General features: G+C 48.4%; 3 protein-coding genes across 3 annotated transcripts; 2 read left to right on the plus strand and 1 right to left on the minus strand.

The window, feature by feature from the left end:
* Nucleotides 1-436: 436 nt before the first annotated feature.
* N7469_007587 (ubiquitin-binding serine/threonine protein kinase VPS15) lies at nt 437-5379 on the plus strand (the record flags this gene model as incomplete). Its single annotated transcript, XM_056646505.1, has 3 exons — nt 437-650; nt 707-827; nt 885-5379. 3 exons carry the CDS (start codon nt 437-439, stop codon nt 5377-5379), a joined length of 4830 nt encoding a protein of 1609 aa, XP_056499946.1.
* A 3294-nt stretch (nt 5380-8673) lies between these two features.
* Nucleotides 8674-11581, plus strand: N7469_007588 (DENN (AEX-3) domain protein; the record flags this gene model as incomplete). The annotated part of the gene is made up of 2 exons (XM_056646506.1): nt 8674-9054; nt 9191-11581. The coding sequence occupies 2 exons, from the start codon at nt 8674-8676 to the stop codon at nt 11579-11581; spliced, it is 2772 nt and encodes a 923-aa protein (XP_056499947.1).
* A 1479-nt stretch (nt 11582-13060) lies between these two features.
* Nucleotides 13061-14251, minus strand: N7469_007589 (SDR family NAD(P)-dependent oxidoreductase; the record flags this gene model as incomplete). The annotated part of the gene is made up of 4 exons (XM_056646507.1): nt 13061-13517; nt 13580-13910; nt 13967-13998; nt 14127-14251. The coding sequence occupies 4 exons, from the start codon at nt 14249-14251 to the stop codon at nt 13061-13063; spliced, it is 945 nt and encodes a 314-aa protein (XP_056499948.1).
* Between the last annotated feature and the right edge of the window lie 277 nt (nt 14252-14528).

The raw sequence follows: 14528 nt of genomic DNA on the forward strand, positions 1-14528 counted from the left end.
GCACGGGCTTTAATTGCGTTAGTTTTGGTACATACAATCAATAGCGAAGCTTCGCTGCAAACTGAGCTCGTTCCAAGCATCTGTACAATACTAGGCACTAAGACAGTCTGTCTTATCTCCTCGCAGCCCCTTTGCGCTTTTCCTGAGCCAAGAAGTAACGTTAACACTTGGAAGCCATTTGTACGTCTGTTACCAAGGAAGAGAGATTAGATAAAATGCGACCAGGTCAAAAATCTGATATAAAATATTACTCCTCGTTCTCTTCGGTTGCAGGTTTTGTTTAGATGTAGAATGACGGTCAGCCAAGCCACGTCTAATCGGTCTGACCGCCCAGTGCGGATCATGTGACTGCGCGCCGCCAGATGACCGCCGACGTATCAACACCCAGCCTACAACTTGCAATACATCAATCTCTAGGAGATGCGGTCCATTCATCATGGGTCAAGGCTACTCCATCACAACCCTGTCCGCAGGTTCGGCAGGGATCGATGTCCCGGAACTTTCGGACCTAGTGTATGAGAGATCTATGGGCGGTGGCCGATTTATGAAGAGTATTCGAGCCAGACAGCAGAATGGCCTCGTATTCGTCAAAGTGATAATGAAACCGTATCCGACTATGCAGTTGGAGAAATACGTGAAAGCTATTTCTCGTGCGTTGTGAACATTCAGAAGCCATTGGACTGGAACTAATCATTATCATCGACAGGGGAACGCAGGCTCTTGACGGACGTACCAAACGCATTGAGTTACGAGCGTATCTTAGAAACCGGAAACGGTGGCTATCTGGTTCGCCAATATATTCACAGCTCTCTTTATGATCGTATGAGGTTTGTCTGCTCTCTTTCTCCGCGTTTTCAAAAAAACACAAGCTCACCCTGTTATAGCACTCGGCCATTTCTAGAACATATCGAGAAGAAATGGATCGCGTTCCAGCTGCTATGTGCCTTGCGTGATTGCCACTCTTTGGATGTATTCCATGGTGATATCAAGACCGAGAATATCCTGGTCACTTCCTGGAATTGGCTTTATCTGTCTGACTTTTCTTCCTCGTTCAAACCAACTTTCCTCCCTGAAGATAATCCTGCCGACTTCTCTTTCTTCTTCGATATTTCAGGTCGAAGAACCTGCTACCTGGCCCCTGAAAGATTTCTTGAGGCCGGAGAGGAGGAAGGTAGCCGCAACGTTAACTGGGCAATGGACATATTCAGTGCCGGTTGCGTGATTGCAGAACTATTCCTTGAATCACCAATATTCACCCTCAGCCAAATGTACAAATACAGGAAGGGTGAATACAGTCCAGAGCATAGCCAGCTGATGAAGATTGAAGACCCGGATATCCGAGAACTCATCTTGCATATGATCCAACTCGATCCAGAGTCTCGATATTCTGCAGATGAATACCTCAATTTCTGGAAAAACAAAGCCTTTCCTGAGTATTTTTACAGCTTCCTTCATCAGTATATGTCCCTTATGACGGACCCATCGTCTGGGAGGACAAAAGTGGATGCAGAATCGACCAACCGAGGGGAAACCGACGACCGGATAGAGAGAGTCTGTCTAGACTTTGACAAAATCTCCTACTTCCTTGGCTCCGGAGCTCGCGCCTCTCCGGGTGGTCCCGATCAAAGTATCTCTCGGCTGACAGGCGATATGTTACCGGTGAAGCTTGATCTTCCAAATGGAAGTACAACATCATCCAGCACGCAATCACAATCTGATGAAGGGATTCTGATATTCCTGACGCTTGTCGTGTCAAATTTACGAACCACTTCCAAGGCTTCTGCTCGAGTCAAGGCATGCGACCTACTCCTCGCATTCGCCCAGCGACTATCAGATGATGCGAAACTCGATCGTGTTCTACCATACATCATGCTTCTTCTCAATGACCGCACAGATGTTGTCAAGGCTGCAGCAATTCGAACCCTGGCCCAGCTACTTGAGACTGTCCACGAGGTGTCTCCTGTAAATGCATACCTATTCTCCGAATATATCTTCCCTAGATTACAGCCTCTGGTTGTGTCTTCTAAGCATAACCCAAGTCCCATGGTCCGCTCGACATATGCATCATGCATCGCGTCTTTGGCGCATTCTTCCCTGAAACTCTTGGACATAATACAGGCGTTACGCTCGGACAATAGCCTAACCTCATTGATTCCCGTTGGCTTTGAGCCTCGATGGACTGAAGATGCAACATTCCATAATCTCTACGACGTTGCTCGCAGCGATCTCTTGGAATACTTCGAGTTCCATACGAAAGCGCTTCTCACAGACACAGATCCATCTGTTCGCCGAGCATTTTTAGGGTCCGTGTCCAGCCTTTGTGTGTTTTTCGGGAACTTGAAATCAAATGAGGTTATCTTGAGTCATTTAAATACCTACCTGAATGATCGAGATTGGATCTTAAAATGCGCCTTCTTCGAGACGGTCGTTGGTGTGGCCGCGTATGTGGGAACTATGAGCTTGGAGCAATTCATATTGCCTCTCATGGTACAGTCTTTAACTGAGCCGGAGGAATTTGTGGTGGAAAAGGTGATCCGATCGCTCGCAGCCATGGCTGAACTCGGCCTGTTTCAAAAATCTACCACATGGGAACTTCTCCAGATTACCGTGGGATTTCTCGTTCACCCCAATGTCTGGATTCGAGAGGCTACCGTACAACTTATAGTTATGTCTACCAAACATTTTACTATTGCAGATATCCATTCTATCCTGACGCCTCTCATCCGCCCTTTTCTCAAAGTGAAGGTCATCGAGTTCTCTGAGTCAGAATTCCTTGGTGCTCTCAAGCGTCCCATGTCAAGAAACATCTACGAAATGGCTCTTCTTTGGGCTTCTAAAACCGATAAGGGGGTATTTTGGAAATCATCTAATCCATTTGGCTTATCTGATGGACATACTCCTCGCATTGGAAAAAGTCCGACATTTAACCTGAGCTCACAAAGCAAAAATGACGAAGATGATCAATGGCTATCCCGATTACGAAATCTCGGGATGGGTGCGGAAGATGAGCTCAAGCTTACTGCGCTCAAAGACTACATTTGGAGGGTATCGTTACGACAGGGAAGGGATGTCGAAATTGAGCGTCCCTCCTTGGGCGATATCATCAATTTGACACAACATGGCATTGCCATGCAAACAGTTTTCTTTGACAAACATCTCAACGAAAGGCCACGACATGCCTCCATAGACAGGGCTGAGACACCTACCCCAGATGACACGAAGCCTCGAACCATTGCCGATGCTCTGCTTGACGCATCAACGACAATTGAGCGAGCTCCAAACGCTCATCGCAAACACATTCGGGCAAGAAGTAACCTCCATAAAGAGATGCAGCGCCCTCGCTCTGGAGGATTAGAGATTCCTGGGACAGAATCATCAGCGTCATCACCTATGGCATCGTCCCCAGCTGCAGGTCCTAGGACTCGTCCACTATCACCGCCAAGCTCGGATATTGATGGCATTACCCCCGATCGGCGACTCAGTTCCGGCCAAGAGAGCTCCTCCACTACTCCTACTAATACGGATACCCTTTCACTCCGAGGTGTCTCGGACCGAGTTCAGAGGAAAAACAGTGCAATCAATCTTCTCGGTCGCAATGAGACCTCCAAGGCATACGCAGAAACTAGCACAAGCTCAGCAAACGCCTTTGGAAAGGTTGACGCACCCATCCAAAGAGCAAGCACGCCACAGCAACAACAGTCGTCTCTCACGCAAGCTTACGAGCGAAAAGGAACGCCCACCCCTTCAACGCAATACCGTGCCAACCATTCCTATGCAGGTGATGATCCGGCTGTCTTGCGACTACTTGATAATGTATTTGCGGAGAACTATCCCACCGATCTGTTTGACCTGGGCCCTTACGTCAAGGAGCTGGATCCCCGATTGCCAATTCCAAAGCCAAGCACGCAAGATCCTGAAGGTATATGGAGGCCGGAGGGGAATTTGGTAGCAACTTTCGGCGAACATAGCGGCCCTATCAATCGCATCGCTATTCCTCCTGATCATTCCTTCTTTGTGACAGCGTCTGACGACAGCACTGTCAAAATATGGGATACCACTAGACTGGAAAGAAATCTTACTCCAAGGTCGCGCCAGACTTACCGTCACTCTCCTGGCTCTCACGTCAAAGCTCTCACGTTTGTTGAGAATACCCATACATTTGTGAGCGCTGCAAATGATGGAAGTATTCATGCGGTGAAGGTCGATTACCAAAAAGTTCATGAATCTGCTCGATACGGAAAACTTCAGCTAGTTCGCGAGTACCAGCTTCCAATGACCGAGGCTGGAACGCCTGAATACGCTGTCTGGATAGAGCATTTCAGGGACGAAGGCCAATCAACTTTGCTCGTTGCTACAAACACCTGTCGAATTCTAGCAATCGACATGAAAACAATGCTGCCGGTTTTTACGTTGGAGAATCCCGTTCATCATGGAACACCAACAACCTTCTGTTGTGACAATCGACACACCTGGCTTCTGGTAGGTACAGCTCATGGTATTCTGGATCTCTGGGATCTTCGTTTCCGGGTACGTCTCAAAGCATGGGGACTACCAGGCTGGGGGTCTATTCAGCGAATTCAACTTCATCCTACGAGATCGCGTGGGCGCTGGGTTTGCGTATCTAGCAGCGGCAGCCATGGCAATGAAATCACGACCTGGGATATCGAAAAGTTCTGCTGCCGCGAGGTGTTCCAATCCACCCCATTAAATGTCAATGATAATTCTGCGAATGGAACAGGTCATCGTACGTCTCGGGGAGCTAATGCTCGCCAACGGCGGTTTAATCTGAAAGCAGTTGAACCATGGCCCGTTGACGAAGACCGACCAGAAGGCATGCTCAGTCGATTTGCGACAAAGCAGGGTGGGCCGGCCGACGTGGAGGGTGGAAAAGATTCTTCAATTCCGCCTAACAACACCTCCGGGGATCGAGCAGGTGTATGGGTCTTCGCGTCTGGACTAAACGTCCCACACTCTGACAAGGGATCCACTAAATACGGATTCATCGTCTCTGCCGGATGTGATCGAAAGATCCGCTTCTGGGATCTTGCACGTATCGAGCACTCAATGATAGTCAGCGGATTGGATAATGTGTCCGATGGGAATGGGGCAACTCGACCTCGATATGAACTGTCTCAGCCCACGCCCCATCTCGTGGTGACAACGGAGCAAATCCCTCCCTCGTCCAGCGGTAGCGGGACGAACGCGGTTGGCAAGAAGGGGGCTGCTCCGCGACCCCCACGCAGCACGGTGATTAGTCTCCAACAGCAGATGCTTTTGAAGAGTCATTTGGATATAATCCAAGATGTGGCCGTGTTGAGACAACCGTATGGGATGATTGTGAGTGTAGACAGGGCGGGAATGATTTATGTCTTTCGATGAGCTCAAGGCTAGAGCTCTACGAATTGGATCCGGAACTGGTATTTTTATGATATGAACTTAGCTGGAGTAACATCATGATTTGAATACGATACCCATCTTTACTTAGGTTTTCTTAGGCCACAGTACTATTGTATGTAGTTGTTTCGCCAGAGTGCGCATCCCTAGTTACTACCTAAGTTACTACTGACTCCTTACTAGATAGTAGTAGTATGACTTGAGCCCGTCGCCTTTCATGATATTGGACTATATAACACTCGCTGGTGATCTTCAAGTTCAAGTTGACCTGCCCAAGTATTAAATATCACACATTTCCATATGTGAATTAATACCTTCAAATGTGAATTAGTTAGTAGCATCCAACTTGGATGCTACTTTCGGGTCATCGACGGGTCGATGACCCGAAATATATCCATCTCATCCATAGATGAAACTTAAATTGACAGCAGCCTTAAATGTTTGAAACCACTGTTTAAAGTTGCAAATTACCATACATTCCAATGTGTTAATCATCCCAAAAAGGACTCTTTGATTCATCAATATACAATCGCAAGCCCGTTTAAAGACGAATATCAAGATGATGTTACCTACGAGGGTACAGTACTAGTGTACTGCATGTACAATGTACAGCTCTGAACTTGAGTGGAGCGGCGGAGTACCTAGCCACGAGTCGCATATACTTCGGTCAGTGCGGAAGAACTGGAGTATCCGAAGTACCCGATACACATCTGCAGGGTACAAGTAGAAGTGGAGGAGGTTGATACGGATCGAGCTGGACAGTGGATCAACATCCACCGAGGCGAAACACTGGACCGAGAATGGGGTGGTTGATCGACAATATTGACAACTCGAACCGGATAGCTTTCGAGCAAGGAACACTGGGGGGGGGGGAAGAGGAGAATTTACGGCACGACGCACAGATAACCGGATTTCCACCAATGCATCAGTGCCGGCATGCAAGTCCCCCCCCTCTCTCCCAATCTCCCAATCTCTTCTCTTTTTCTTTCATAGCTGTTGCATTAGCACTACAGGGAAGAGTGGTACGCTACCGGGGTGGCCCCTGCGGAAGAACAGGTGCGCTTCAGCCTCGATCCTTACTGGGGAATCTTGTTCGCTGCTTGTCTTCCGCGTCAATGGGTCTGGAGTCCCGATCGGTGGGTTTCTTGAGTCTGGGTCTGGGTCAATTTAGGGGCAGTGGATGTGAAATGCCTTTCTTTGATTTAATTAGTTTTATTTTTTTTTTCTTGCCTTTGCCTTTTGCTTGATCCTTCGAATGTCAGGCTGGAATGACAGAAGTCAAATGAGACAAGGTTGACGAATTGGTCATTGGTCATTACTGGAGTGAGGGGATTAACGCCGATGGATCCTGCAAAGAAAGAGGAAGTGGGATCTCCATTAGGAATTTCCTGGTAGGCTCGGTAGATTTTGACAACTCCGGTGGAGTCCGCGGGAGGTGACGGGCAGGGAGGAATCCAAGAAGAATTCGATTTCCAATTTACTTTTCCTTTCCGGACTAAAACTGGATCAGAGTCCAAAGAAAGAAAGAAACAAAGTAAAAATGAAACATGGGAAAGCAATACGACGAGACCATGCGGACTAAAAAGTGCCGGGAAGGTAAGTCATATTGAGATGCATTGGATGCATCCCAGGGGTTCGGCACAGACCACCGTAACCAACAATCGAAGTTGGTCGAAAGGTAAAATCTGAAATCCCAAATCTCTCGCTTTCTCTTTCTTCAGAGTGGGTCCAAGTTTGAACTGAGTTGGGGGGGGCCCCCAGGGGTCAGCACCATTCAGAATGTAGCTGAGGCTCGACACGGGCCAAAAATGAAATGTCGAGCCATGGGCGAAGCATCGGCCCCAGGAACCAGCGAACGAACCTTTGGCTGGACTGAATGAATCGAATGGAGGGCTGGGCTCCTAACATGCTGCTGTCTTTCCCAATTATCTAGCAGAATGGGTATTGGCTGCAGAGACAATCGGAGCGAGTTGCTTGAGTGTACTATGTACACAGCAAAGATGTACAGTTTACTGTACCGGGTACGTACAGTTAGACTCAAGATTGGGACCATGAAGAGATCAAGACCAGCCTTGTTTTTTTTTTCTCCATATTTTCTTCTTCACTTTGTACCGGGAACTCCGTATTGGATCTTTGTATTCTTTGGGGCTTGTCTTCACAATGCACATTGTCCATGGTGTTTTTGCCTTTGCCTTTGCTGTTGTTTGGTGTGGTGTGGTAGCTGTTTTCTGCGACCTCCTCGCATCTCGCAGGCGAGACACGAGAGCCCGAGGCAAAACACTTTTTACCTTTCGGCATGGGGCGTTAATGCTGCAGGGTTGCACACATTTCCATTGAAATTGGCATTGCATTGAAATTGCATTGGCATTGAGATTACTGTCCAGTAGTATTGCCACTGAAGAACGAGGAGTCGACCGTTTTGAGTCGATCTGTGGCAAGAATAGAGACTGCACGATGTATCAAGAACTTAAGGAGGGGTATTCTGTATAATATGATGAGTATAATAAGTTGTGATGAGTCTGGTAAGTCTGGTAAATCTTTGGGGGGGGGGGGAACGGCGGTCAAGAGGGAAAAAAGAAAGAAGAGGAGAGAAGAGGTGGGATCGATGAAGTCGAGTATAAACAGTATAAACAGTGTTGAGAATGAGACAATATTACATTCCAGACTCGAATCACTTAGATCATATTTTCTGTACTTTATTTACTTCATTTATGTATAATTGTTAAATTGATTACTGTACTATGTACTATGTACCAGAGTAATAAATTTAATTAAATAATCCGTTCGGCCTTTTTTTAATTAACAAAGTGGAGAGTGCCTCCACTCGCCCCAAGTCGCATCTGGTTTAGTCTCGACTTTCTCCTATTCTTCGTCTTCTTCTCTTCTCTCTTCTTTTCTCCCCCCCTGATATTCCTGGATATTCCCTAATTCTTCCTACTTGGTTAACTTTCTCCTCTCGAACCTCCCTCAATTCGACTCTTTCGTGGTTTAAACCCTTGGTTTCCATGGCCTTGGGCGCCCACTAAATCGTCCTCAATTGGAGTCTTCCTACTCGTCTCTCCTTATATATCTATCTCTCTCCTTAAGGGTATATTCAGATACTATCTCACTCTAGTATCAAAGTCCGAATATTGCCCCGTCTCTCTTTTTACTCGCCTTAACGGACACCACTCACCACTCGTCAATCGACACGCCATACACACACACACACACACACACACATACACTATATATATATATATATATACAGCAACATCCATACAATAAACAACCATCACCATGGGACACTCTCTGCGAGATCATGCGTCCTTTGTCCGTCCGTCCACTAGGGATCGCCCGGTAACTCGCGGCGAAGGGGAAAATTCGCTGGTCGTCCCCAGTCGCACATCATCTTTGCACTCTCGAATCACTCAACCCATTCCCTCAACGCTCAACATAAAACCCGCCCAGCGAACCCCTAAAACATTGACTCATGCCTACATGGTCTGTGGTGTTGGTCGGGAACCCTCTCAATGGGTGAAGGCCCCTGCCCCGGCTCAGGGGAAGATTGGTCATATGAAGGGTGCTGTTGGTCAATTTTGGTTGCCCGAGATTCTCGGGAGTAGTCCTCGTTTGGAGCAGGATAATGAGATTGCTCGGGCTTTGCACTCGGCGATGAGGGTAAGTGATACCGAGTACATTCATTTGATATACACGGTTACCTGTATATCAAATGATATTCAAGATATTGGAATGGGAATGGATAGAAAGGTGGAAGTAGAAGAGAATGTTAAGCTAACTGACTGTCGTCTTCTAGGCATGTTTCCCCCACGACGTTGAAATCTGCACCGGCAAGAGTCAACCTCATTGCGCACACCACGCCTTCGTCCTCCAGCAGGATTCTTCTCACACTCTGTACGGTATCGCGCTGCGCGTCTGGTCCCGTGCTGATGAGAAACGGGCCGAGACCATTCGTGAACTACGCAAGAAGACGGAGCCGGACTTCTACGATAATCCTGAGGAGACCTACTGGATTCCCTACTGCTTGAGTTTCCTCTCCCGTTACCCTTTATATGACCTCTTGGGTGATTACCTTCGTGGTATGTGGATTCACTGGAACAAGGCCACCAACCTCTTCCACGCCGAGGAGGTCTCCCGCATTTTGAGCTTCCCAGCTCCCCGTCTGAACGACCTCGTCCGTATCGACATGAAGGATTACGCTCTTTGCTATCAATTCCCTTCTTCCCCGACCGGCTTCCAAAACTTCGCCATGTGGCCCTTGTTCAACTGTCTGTCGATTCCCAACATAGTTGGTGTCATCGAGGCCGCCGTCTCACCCACTCGCCGTATCATTTTTGTCTCTCACTACCCGGCTATGTTGACAGCTGCCTCGGAGACCATTCGCTACTGCGTTCGTGTCTATGAGTGGAGTGGATTGTATGTCCCCGTGGTGCACGCTCGCCATGTTAAGGAGCTGGTCCAGGAGCCCGGCCCCTATATTCTGGGCGTCACTGCTGAATGTCGTACTCTTTTCAATGCTCCCTCGGACGCTCTGGTCGTGGATCTCGACCGTAACTTCGTTCTGACTTCGAGCCCGCCCAATGTTCTTAACCAGGGCCAGCGAACCAAGTTCATCAACCGATTGACACAGGCCCTGAACGGCGATGTTTCGCCCTCTGGCGTCCCCACTCACCTGCGTTCGGCTTACGCTGGCGGCAAGCTGATCCCTGCTGGTCAGATCATCGTGATGCGCGGTGAAGTTGAAAGTGTCCAGGAACCCAACTGGTGGAACCAGGATGCTGTGATGGGTGTCATGGATCACGTCTGCGAGAAGCTCGGCCGTAACACTGGCATGAAGGCCATCTTCGGTGGATCCGTCAAGAAGCCTCTCATGACCAAGGTCTCGATGCGTCACCTGAACGAGATTGTTCGGGAGCGTAATCAGTACTCTCGTGATGCTATGGAGGCCTGGCAGGACTTCATCAACCTCAAGGGCAGAATGGACACCGAGCTCAGCAAGGTCACCAAGCGCAACAACTTCCTGGTCGAGGAGCTCGAAACCTGGAAACAGCAATTCCTCAAGTTCCAGGCATTTGCTGAGCAGCTCACCAAGGAGACTTCGGAGCTCAAGGTCAAGATTGAGAACCACAAGCGTGAGAACCGTCGCCTTACTGGCCTTATTGATCAGCAGAAGGATGATGTGGCTCGTCTCACTCTTCGTCTGTCTGGTACTGAGAAGCAGCGTGATGATGCTCTGGAGGCCCTGGTTCTTCAGCAGGAGATTGCCGAAGAGCTTGAGCGGGAGCGCAAGCGCAACCAGAAGGAGATCTCTGCTCTCACTCACACCAATTCCACCCTCTCCCGCGAGCGCGAAGAGGCTCAACGCGTGGTTCTGCACCTGCGTAGTCTGATCAATGGCAAGAGCCACCACATGGAGCACATCGTTCGCTCCATTGGTAGCAGCTCTGAGATTACTGAGATGGTCGAACAGGGTTACGAAGACGCCCCCGAGGAGTCTACCGATGAGCGTGCTAGTGCAGAGACTGCGAAGGAAGCCAACAAGGAGACCAACAAGGTCGCAAACAAATCATCGGTAAATCAAATGAACCCCGAGCTAGAACAGCACCTGCTGAACCTCGGCAAGGACCGCAAGAACCTTGCTCGTCTGAGCGTTACAGACGTTGCAGACCGTTACCTGCGTGATAAGACGGACGCGATTGCAGATATTATCCGCAGTATCAGTGAACAGTGCGCTGCTGCCGTCGAGGGCCTCCACCTGGCTCAGGATGCCGAAGATGAGGAGTCTGCCGAGGCTTCTTCGTCCAAGGTCCACCAAGCCGGTTCCCCCAACCTGGGCTCTGAGTACGAGGGTCAGGATGGCCGCACCACCCGCGCCACCAGCGAAGTTAGCGACCTCGACAACAACTCGTTGCACCCGGACAACCGCCACTCCAGCATCCCTCCTACCCCTGACTTGGTGCACAACCGTTCCAGCACTTCTATGTCTATGGTCAGCAGCTCGACCTTCCCTGAGCGATCTAGCCAGCAGTACGGACCGGGCGAGATCCCCACTCGCATTGTTGAGGACGACGACGAGCACGCCCACGACACAGAGAGCATGGACGACCAGCAAACCGAGACTGGGACCCTGTCCAAGCAGGCTAGTGAAGATCTCATGCGGCCCCAGACTGCCCGTGTGATCTCCTAGATCTTGAACACCGATATCTTTTGCTTTTTTCCACTTTTGCCTCCATCAGCTATAGATGATGTGCAACGCTTGACTGAGACGACCTTGCTTCCTTGCTTTGCCTTTCTGATTCTACTTTGGCGTGGTTTATCCTTCTTGCTGATTCGTGCTGGTGATTTCACTCATGCACAGATTCTGGTTGTCCGGCGTAGTCTACCGCCTTTTTTTTCTCTCCCTTTTCATTTCGTCGTGTCTTTTGATACTCCCTTATATCCATCTGCCCGCAATTCATCCGCCCATTCTTCTTGTCTATTCATTTTTTTTCTCCAAACCAGGGCTATTGTGTTTCCTATGGGATTGAACATTTTCCCACTTTTCTCCATTTTTGCTCCTTTTCTTTTCTTGAGCTACTACCCCCAAGGAATCTGTCACTATTTTGTCTTCGTCGTACCTTCTGGTATGGAACGGCTTTATTGCTATCCGCTTATTCTTGCGCTTGAGGCCTTGACTTGCTGTCTGATTGACTCGGCGCGAGAAAGCGCACCACTTTGCACCCTATTCTGCGATTTTGATATTGCGGTTTCCTACTGTCCTCTAGTTTGTCACGCATTCTCCCTTATTTCCTTGTGTCTGCAATCGTTGAACTGGACTCTCGATTGTTATGGATCTTTCCATCCTGTTGTATTCAAAATGGATCTAATCAGCATATTTGCTTCTATTTCTTCTTCATCAAAGGGGTGTATCGGAAGATGTGCGTAAGCGTTAGTCATCTACGTGTAATACTCAGTTGAATAATGGTATGGTACTATTTAACACGGAAACAGTCCATCGTGCTCCTACCCCGGCAAATTTGGTGCTAACCGCCATATCGCCAAAATAGACAGTCAGTTGGGCGAACCCATACGGTCTTGGGTGCTATAGCAAGTATGAGCAAGACAGTTTAGTCAACTCGAATGGCAGTCTCGGGCAAGAAATGAAATCATTCCAATGATTTCATTGAAAAGCAATCATGATGGTACTAGCATCTAGTAGATGCTACAAAATCAATCGAAGCGATAGTGAAAAGAAAGTGTGTGAGATAAAAGTTTATCTCATTATACCGGGTAGAGAGAAAGATTTGCAGAGGAAGAGACCGAGATATAAGCAAGTTAAGCTAACTGACAGAGTACCTCCAGGTATTGGTTAGGGCTATTACTACTAGTAATAGCTCTCCTAGATAGTAAACATATCTAGCAAGAGGAAGGGACTGGGATATTTACTGGTAAAAAGGTTCCTGGTCCATGAGTATATGACTGCTGCGTCAATTGCCGATCACCAACATCGAGAAAGGAAAAATATAAGACAGAAGAAATTCTCCAATCTCTTTCCTCCTCAAGCTGTCATCCCGTTTACTTTCTATCCCATTTCCACCATGGGTTTGACGCCCGCAGAAAACGTGAAGCCAACCAGTGGCTAAACCGCCCAGATCAACTCGATAGCTATGTACAAATAGCGAAGAGACTATGCCAGCTTTCCAGGGACAAAAGGGTGACCAGCACTCAATCCACCACAAACGACCCATGCTTGGCCATTCACGTAGCTGCTCTCGTCACTACCCAAGAATAACGCTACACGAGCGATCTCATCGGGAACACCACCACGTTGAAGTGGATTCAATTGTCCGATCTTGCGAGTAGTGCCACGCTCCCGGGCCTTATCGAAAACAGACTGTGTCATGCCGGTCTCAATCAGACCCGGGCAGATGGCGTTAATGCGAATACCAGTTCCAGCCAATTGATAAGAGCATGTCTGAGCAATTGAGACAACCGCTGCTTTAGAGGCGGAATAGTCGGTGGAGCCTGCGTTAGATCGAATTCCGGCTGTTGAGGCGGTGCAGATGATCGAACCGCTAGGATAAGGCTTTGACTCGGAAGTAACCTTCATAGCGGGAGCTGCATGCTTAGCTGCCAGGAAGACACTGCGTATGGTGTAAGAATTTATTCGAAAGAAAGGTGTAGGTGATAGCGCTGCGCTGCTTACCCAAGGGCATTTGTCTTCATGGTATTCATGAATGCATCTCCATCAATCTCGGTAAACACCTTGGGCTGTCCTACTATTCCAGCATTGGCGAAAAATATATCCAAACGACCATACTGGGAGATGGCCTCATCAATGACGCCTGAAACGGCCTTTTCATCTCCTGCATCGAATTGGCGCACATGCACATCTACACCAGGGTAGAGTGACTCAATCTCACGCTTGTGAGTTGCCAGATGGGAGTCGTTATAATCGCAGATATAGACTGCTTTAGCGCCATTTTGTGCAAATTGGTGAGCACTGGCACGGCCAATTCCATTGGGGGAGTTTGCTCCTGCGATGTGCTGGATTAGTGATAGATCTTGCAATCATGACATGAATTGGACATACCGGTGACAATCACAACTTTATCCTTTGTTCGGCTAGGGCGATTGTTAACAATTGACTATTATATAGATCAATAGATATATGATCTGTCCATACAGACTGTAGATCACTGCTACAGTCTGTATGGAGAATATACCAGATTCATCCGAATATCAACACTTACGGGCCTGTAGAATCTGAAGCAACATGCCGAATCTTGGGGATATCTTCAAATGTCCCCTCATCAGGTATACCCTCCACGAGTTGCTTGCTAAGAGCTTGAAGACGTTGCTTGGCTGCGGAGGACATGATGTTGCTGTGTTGGGTGGATACTAAAGAAAAAGTCGTAGAAGGTCGAACTGGCCGCCTTCGCACTTTCCTTGCAGTCGGCTGCAACTAAATAGTGAGGAGCTTCCCATCGCTCCTTCCCCACTCCGCGGTTATGCGGAGGAGCCGAGGCCCAAGTCACGTGGTTTGATACAGCTCCCATATCACGTGATCTGATGTTGCTTCTGCACGTGACTCGGGTCACGTCATGTGCCGTTGCTTGTTTTGGGCGTGTCGCAAGTCGTCGAGGAGCTTACAA

Source organism: Penicillium citrinum (genome assembly GCF_028827155.1).
Source record: "Penicillium citrinum strain IBT 23319 chromosome Unknown utg000006l:1.0-3011923.0:1.0-3012962.0, whole genome shotgun sequence".
NCBI lineage: Eukaryota > Fungi > Ascomycota > Eurotiomycetes > Eurotiales > Aspergillaceae > Penicillium > Penicillium citrinum.